Consider the following 8,172-nt stretch of genomic DNA (forward strand, 5'->3'; position numbering starts at 1 on the left):
CTTTTTTTTACCAGAGAATGGTGTCTGGGGTTCCAACCTTTCTGAATTGTAAAAACATGTTTTTGACACTGTAAGCACATTCACACACAAAGGTGTTCTAACTTGACAAAAGGCTTCCTCGAGTGTTTTGAGGTTAGAGTACTTCTCAAGGTTTCCCACCGTGTAATATTTTAGCAAGGATAGATGGCATAGATAAAGCTTTGCTTGGAATGAATCTGTCCATCAAACGGAATGTACCGCAACACAGCAATGAAAACATATTTTTGTAAACCCTACAGTGAGTTAGTGGTGAAGCAGTAGAAAAGCATTCCATCAGTTCCCTCCCAGTGTTGCATGCTAAGTGGCTACAATTCACTGAAACGCAGGGAACTTGAAGTGTTTTTCTTTTCAGCTGCTGACCAGTAAAGCGAAGGTAAGATGCAGACTCAACTAACATTTCCACATAGATAAAATACCAGGGAGGGTTTGATATCTGGATATCAGAGGAGAAAATTGATACTGTAATGCCAAATAGAGGTTTTATTTGGGTAGGGGTACAGTCTCAACTTGATAAGCCATGCTCTTGTTAGGTTGTAAAATACTTCTGATATAGTGATTCTCAATCTGATTTATTTTATTATTTTGAATGCCAATATATGCGTTAGCGCCTCTGGAAAAACAAATGATCAACCCTTTGCTGTCTTGATAGTTCACTCAGTTCCTTACCACACCATGCATGATCTATTCTTTTACAGCGATTCAGCCTTCCAAAAGACAACATACTCAAAGGGTCGAGAGCAAGGCTGCTCGTTGAAAGTGTACACATTTGGTTTTGTATTCTTTTATCGTCTTTGTGTGCACGTTTGTATGTACATATTCTGGAATTCTGTGGCCGGTGCCTGTAGGTAGTGTTCAAGGTGGGGTTTCTGTCTCTGTGTTTCCTGCTAGTGGCACCGCACTCCCACCACCCAGGAGACGGACGGCTTCCAGGTGAAGCGGCCAGGGGACGTGAGCGTGCGCTGCACACTGCTGCTAATGCTGGACTACCAGGTGGGGGCGCCATAAACCAGAATTGTACTTTTGAATTCCGTAAAGTCGGTGTGGAAGGGGGGAATTTTTTGTCTATCAACAATGACAAGCCACCAGGGTCTGACAATCTAGATGGAAAATTACTGAGGATAATAGCAGACGATATTGCCACATCTTCAATTTAAGCCTACTAGAAAGTGTGTGCCCTCAGGCCTAGAGGGAAGCTAAAGTCATTCCGATACCCAAGAATAGTAAAGCCCTCCCGGGTGGCACAATGGTCTAAGGCGACGCACACCAGAGATTCGAGGTTCGAGCCCAGGCTCTGTCGCAGCTGGCCGCGACCGGGAGGTCCATGTGGCGACGCACAATTGACCCAGCGTCGTCCGGGTTAGGGAGGGTTTGGCCGGCAGGGATATCCTTGTCTTGTCGCGCACTAGTGACTCCTGTGGCGGGCCGGGCGCAGTGCACGCTGACCAGGTCTCCAGGTGTACGGCATTTCCTCCGACACATTGGTGCGGCTGGCTTCCGGGTTGGATGTGCGTTGTGTCAAGAAGCAGTGCGGCTTGGTTGGGTTGTGTTTCGGAGGACACACGGCTCTCGACCTTCGCCTCTCCCGAGTCCGGGAGATATCAGACTGTAACTACAACCAATTGGATACCATGAAATTGGGTAGAAAAAAAGGGGTTAAATAAAAATAAAAAATGTTTTACTGGAAACAATTTTGACCAGATACAATGCTATTTTACAGTAAACAAATTGACAACAGAATTTCAGCATGCTTATAGGGAAGGACACTCAACAAGTACAGCACTTACCCAAATTACTGATGATTGGCTGAGAGAAATTTATGATAAAATGATTGTGGGGGCTGTCTTGTTAGACTTCAGTGCAGCTTTTGACATTATTGATCATAGTCTACTGCTAGAAAAACTTATGTGTTATGGCTTTACACCCCCAGCTATAATGCGGATAAAGAGTTACTTGTCTAACAGAACACAGAGGGTGTTCTTTAATGGAAGCCTATCAAATAGAATCCAGTTATTATCAGGATTCCCCAGGGTAGCTGTTTGGGCCCTTTGCTTTTTAAAATTTTGACTAACTACATGCCACTGACTTGAGTAAAGCCAGAGTTCAACGCTATACACGTCAGCGACTGAAATGACTGCAACACTCAACAAAGAGCTGCAGTTAGTTTCAGAGTGGGTGGCAAGGAATAAGTTAGCCCTAAATATTTATAAAACTAAAAGCATTGTATTTGGAACAAAACACTCACTAAACCCTAAATCTTGTAATAAATAATGTGGATATTGAGCAAGTTCAGATGACAACTGCTTGGAGTAACACTAGATTAAACTGTCATGGTCCAAACATATTGATTCAGTAGTAGTTAAGATGGGGAGAAGCCTGTCTATAATAAAGTGATGCTCTGCCTTCTTAACAACACTATCAACAAGGCTGGTTTTATAGGCCCTAGTTTTGTCGCACCTGGCTCAGAACAGGGCAGCACGGATGGCCCTTGGATGTACACAGAGAGCTAATATTAAGAATATGTATGTCAATCTCTCCTGGCTGAAAGTGGAGGAGAGATTGACTGCATCACTACTTTTATTTATTGACATGTTGACTGCACCGAGCTGTCTGACTACTGGCACACAGCTCGGACACCCATGCATACCCCACAAGACATGCCACAAGAGGTCCAGAACAGACTATGGGAGACACACAGTACTACATAGAGCCATGACTACATGGAACTCTATTCCACATCAAGTAACTGACTCAGGCAGTAAAATTAGATTTAAAAAACAGATTAAAAAAATCACCTTATGGAACAGCGGGGACTGTGAAGCAACACAAACATAAGCACAGATACGATAACATACGCACTATACATACACATGGATTTAGTAATGTAGGTATGTGGTCGGGGCCTGAGGGCACACCGTTTTGTTGTGAAATATATTGTAATGTTTTAAAATTGTATAAACTGCCTTAATTTGGCTGGACCCCAGGAAGAGTAGCTGCTGCTTTGTCAGTCCTTTTAATTGTCAGTCGTGCACGAGGCTAAAATCTATTTAGAAGACTTACAAAACTCTAACAAAAGTGTCCCCAAAGCAGCTGTCATCTGGCAGTTGTAATAGTTCCTGAGGTCAGTCGGCTAGTACTGACTGTGACCTCTCCGCAGCCCCCACAGTTTAAACTGGACCCTCGTCTGGCTCGGCTGCTTGGTATCCACACCCAGACCCGCTCCTGTATCATCCAGGCCCTGTGGCAGTATGTCAAGACCAACAAGCTGCAGGACTCCCATGACAAGGAGTACATCAACTGTGACAAGTACTTTCAGCAGGTAGACGACACCCTTCTAGTTCACCTCTGGTACTCTATTACTTGTTAGCTGTTGTCATAGTACCTTCAGTAGGGAGAGTATGCCTTTTGTTATTGGTTGCGTCCTGAATTGCACCCTATATAATTCATTAATTTCGACAAGAACCCTAAGGCCCTAGACAAAAGTAGTGCACTATAAATGGAATATGGTGCCATTTGGGAGACACACATTTGCCCTTCCCTGCTGATTGGTCTGTATTCTGCAATGTTATTGTCTTCCTCTCAGATCTTTGACTGCCCGAGGCTCAAGTTCTCGGAGATCCCCCAGCGTCTCACCAACCTCCTCCTGCCCCCTGACCCCATCGTCATCAACCACGTCATCAGGTGAGTAGCTCACACTTACTGTAACACCTTCCTGGTTTGAATTGAAGGGTGAATGCCTGGTCATAAAAGGCATTTTTTTATGTAATAAAAAATATAAAAACCTAGCAGATGAATATATTTTGAAAAGCTATAAGATAACAATGTGGGCACAGCGCTTCAGTTAATACTGTCCCAAATGGTAGATAATCCAATTAAAGTGTAAAGGCTGGGAGGCAAGAATCCTGGTAAGATACAGACTACCAGCATTCTTGCCTTCCAGGCTTTTCATTTTTATTACATTTGAAATGCTGCCAACAACCTCAGTCTCACCATCCTTCCCCGCCTCTCCATGCAGTGTGGACCCTAATGACCAGAAGAAGACGGCATGCTATGACATTGACGTGGAGGTGGAGGACCCCCTGAAGAGCCAGATGAGCAGCTTCCTGCTCTCCACCGCCAACCAGCAGGAGATCGCCTCATTGGACAACAAGGTGGGACAACCACACAGGAAGGATAGCCAATCACAATTACCCAAGATGACCTTAAAGGTAGATTTACATTGCGGAGATGTGTGACGACTAATTACCGTCAGTTATATGTGAATTAGAGTTCAGAGCTGTCTGACCGCGTCGGATAGATTTCTATCTGATTCTCCCTGAGAATCTTGTCGCCCGAAGTGCAATCACCAGGGTTGGGGTCAATTCCATTTCAATTCTGGAAGTACACTGAAATGCTCTACAATTCCATTTAAATTCTGGAAGTACACTGAAATGCTCTGCAATTCCATTTCAATTCTGGAAGTACACTGAAATGCTCTGCAATTCCATTTCAATTCTGGAAGTACACTGAAATGCTTTTCAAATGGGGAAAACTTGGAAATGAAATTTGGTTTACTTTCTAAATCGACTGGAATTGAAATGGAATTGAGCCCAACCCTTCATAAACAATCGCACTGGTATAAATTGCATGTCGGCCGTGTGGAGAAAATCTCTGTTGTCAGAGCTGGGACCGTTGTTCCCGCATCTCCACAATGTAAATCTACCTTTACATAGGTGTTGTGGCTTCATGTTCCCGTGGGAAAAGCCTTGTTCTTTACACCGTCACCCCCGTTTCTTACACTACTATTTGAATGCAAATTCCGAAGAAACGCAGTGGCTCAAATAAATTGGTGTATTGAAATTGGAAAGTTATTTTCATATGCTTAGATCTGTGTAAGCTGTCCTCTAACATCAGGGATAATTATGAACCCTGTAGATCCATGAGACCATTGAGTCCATCAACCAGTTGAAGATCCAGAGGGACTTTATGCTCAGCTTCTCCAGGGATCCTAAAGGCTACATCCAGGACTGGCTCAAGTCCCAGAGCAGAGACCTGAAGGTGAGAGACACGCACGCACACGCACGCACGCACGCACACACACACACCTACCTGAACAACAGTGCTCTCTGATTGGCTGCAGATGATGACAGACGTGGTGGGGAACCCAGAGGAGGAGAGGAGGGCGGCGTTTTACCACGAGCCCTGGTCCCAGGAGGCCGTCAGTCGCTACTTCTACTGCAAGGTGAGGAGAAATGCCAGACGCTGCACCTTAAAACCTTTTAATAACTCGCACAACAGCATGCAAGTAGAAACACAAACTAGGAATTGTGATCAGATAAGTCATATTTTGTGTTGAAGCTGTACCTGCTCTGTTTTACCAGTCTTGCCAATGCCTATCACATTCACAAGCAATCAAATATTTGATTTACCATTTTTTACAAATTGATTGATTGATACTGTGTATCCACTTAGGTATATTGAGGTCGGGTTGTCTTTGTGTGTGTGATGCTGATGCCACTTCCCTCTCACAGATCCAGCAGAGGAGACAGGAGCTGGAGCAGGCCTTGGCCGTGAGGAACACCTAAACGCCATCTCGGACGTCACGCTGCACTCTTCATCTGACCCCAGACCTGTGTTTTTAGTTTATTTTTATGCTTTCTTCACATTACTGTAGTACTGTGACCCGTGGCCTCTGACCCATCCCCAATCGCATGTATCTAAAAAAAAAAAACTTTAACAATCTGTTCATCTCTGATGGACATGACCGGGCATCTCTCTCCACACTCCTGGAATCCCAGGCCCACGGTTGGTTACTTTTAATGTCACCCACTAGCATGTCAGTCTTTCCATAGAGACTACAAGTCATTGTACCAGCTGCCTGCAGAATGATCAGTGTCTTGGATCCTTCTCATCTCAACCAGATGGACTGAATCCAAAAGTACTGTACATAATCAAACGGTCATAATGGTCCACTGCATCTCATTCATGAGTCCAAAGTGGCTGTTTGTAACCTAATGTTTCAAGTGTCTTGACTCACACACCGTTTGGATTGTGTCCATTTGTTTTTAGTGTATCATTAGCTGTACGGTTCATGTGAGCCGTGTGTGTGTGTGTGTGTGTGTGTGGAACCAAATGAACACCAGCGGAATGAAGATTACAGTATGAAGTAATGGGTCGTGGGACTGGGCTCATTTCTCTTCTGAAGCCCAAATGCTGATGTCTGTCATTTTAAAACATGAATTTGTTCCAGGTAGGCAGCTTTCATGAATTAGATTTGCCCTCATTATAAACTAATCTAAAATGCAATCTTAAGATTAGCTTAATTTCGTTCAACTTTCTTCTGTAATTTACTTAAAACAATGTAACAGTATAAGTAGATCTCTGTATTAGTCAATATGTATTTCAGCAGATTGTTAAAAGGGACAATGACAATTAACACCAATATCTGCTGGCTGTAGAAAGGATAGATGGTGACAGGATGAGTAAGCGCAAGGTGAAGTACTGTGCTAACACTTGGCAGCCATAGCGTGGAGCCTTGGAGTCAGTACACCCTGTATGCTTTTACACAGACTAGCTCTCTGTAAGAAAGCACCCAGACGGACTTGTCGCAGCAAATTGCCATGCAAATGGATTAGCTTTAGTGGTTAATTGTTTGTGCTGCTTCATTGTCCTGTCATAATAACGCTACAAAAGTCATGTCTGGGAACAGTATTAGCTACAGATCTCTCCCAATACTCAAGCCAGTGTTTTTAATATTAACAATGGACACATTTTGGAATATGATGTAACCAACACCATTTCCTATGTTGAACAATCATGGGGCGGGCAGTGAAGCTTCAGCCACAACATCTGTACATTGCCTGCTGTGAAAATTGTTGGCCGGTAACTAATTCTATTATTTGAAATGAATGAAGAAATGGGTCTTTGTTCATTGTATTTTTTTTAGTTAACATCTATTGTGAACTACCTGTCCCAAATGGATCTGTCTGACAGTATTTTGTCCTTGACCATTTTGACGGAGTCACCAAAGGTCTCGATAAAAGAGTATTATACTAGTTAAAATAGACAATGAACAATGGTTACTGTGATTTTGTCTCAGCTCGATAAAGCTATGTTACCAGTTGAAACTGAAGGTTGAATATGAAGAAATTTTTAAGGGATATGTGAATGTAAATATCATTTTTTTCCCCTTGATGGCAACTGTACAGCCTGTTTGTGTGTTTCGTTTAGGGAACGGCGGGACATATGGGGTGGGAAGGATTGGGTTTCATATGTTTAAAGCTGTAGGACAGGGATGCTAGTGTCCCTCTATGTACACTTGGGGGGGTATTTTAGGTCCTTGTTGAGTTTTAATGGGGCAGAACCATAGAATTGAATGCTGGGAGTGATGATGCCTCCATCTCGCTACATACAAGGCTTGCTCATCTCTAACTACCACAGCAACTCCGTTCTGTGCCCTTCTAGTTTTGTGTGTCATGGGAGAAACCTTTTCAGTTTCTGATTTGAAATCGACACGGCTGTCTTCTGTAACGTTCAGACTTGTGTCCTTGTTACATTTGTTTTGTGTCAAGATTCTCTTCAACATGGCTGAGGGCTCCTATACTCAGCATAAAGAGGTTGCATTTCATAAAGACCTAGGCATGCTGCATGGACAGGTTTTATACATTTCAAACAGGACATGTAAATACCCTCATGAATGCATGGAAGCGGATCTGAAGAGCACTGGATTTGAGACAATATCTTTTGTGAATGGGGCCTTTTTCAACCATTTGCTAAAAACCTGTATGCTACCCAGGCAGCATAGATGTTATCTGCATATGAGAGTTTTTGTCACTACAGGTTCCATGTATGTCAACTTCACCAATCAAGGGAGCATACTAGTTGTTGTATTCAATTGTGTCAATCGATACTTGTTTGACCCAGATGTTCTTGTATGTTTGGCAGTCATGGAGCATCTTTGACTGTTGGGCACCCCTTGCTGGGCATTCTAGAAACTACAACTCACTGACACCCTCTGTCTGACAATGGAAACCTATCATTTGACTAATATAAAAAGACTGTACTTAAACTGTGTGCTCCTCTCTCTCTGACAAACCGCATTTGTGTATTGGTCTACCTACATGGATAGGTGGTAACCGCAGTCTCTGTGCATGACTT

The 8,172-nt window shown here is 43.3% G+C and overlaps 1 protein-coding gene across 29 annotated transcripts in view; it reads left to right on the forward strand.

Annotated features, from left to right (window-relative positions):
• Positions 1-8,083, forward strand: part of LOC110535649 (SWI/SNF-related matrix-associated actin-dependent regulator of chromatin subfamily D member 3) — a 93,163-nt gene extending 85,080 nt beyond the window's left edge. For 4 of the 29 annotated variants that reach the window (XM_021620765.3, XM_021620770.3, XM_021620762.3 and 1 more), the window contains 9 exons: positions 392-412; positions 735-797; positions 928-1,029; positions 3,194-3,355; positions 3,620-3,717; positions 4,052-4,244; positions 4,951-5,073; positions 5,156-5,257; positions 5,547-8,083. In XM_021620765.3, coding sequence (XP_021476440.1) covers positions 392-412; positions 735-797; positions 928-1,029; positions 3,194-3,355; positions 3,620-3,717; positions 4,052-4,244; positions 4,951-5,073; positions 5,156-5,257; positions 5,547-5,600 — 918 coding nt within the window. In that variant the 3' untranslated portion in view covers positions 5,601-8,083. The remainder of the gene's footprint in view (positions 1-391; positions 413-734; positions 798-927; positions 1,030-3,193; positions 3,356-3,619; positions 3,718-4,051; positions 4,245-4,950; positions 5,074-5,155; positions 5,258-5,546) is intronic. The other 25 variants (XM_090189990.1, XM_090190000.1, XM_021620763.3 and 22 more) reach the window with 7 other exon arrangements.
• Positions 8,084-8,172: the final 89 nt, after the last annotated feature.

This window comes from Oncorhynchus mykiss, chromosome 11 (genome assembly GCF_057628025.1).
Source record: "Oncorhynchus mykiss isolate SJ-2025 chromosome 11, ASM5762802v1, whole genome shotgun sequence".
In the NCBI taxonomy this organism is placed as follows: Eukaryota; Metazoa; Chordata; class Actinopteri; order Salmoniformes; family Salmonidae; genus Oncorhynchus; species Oncorhynchus mykiss.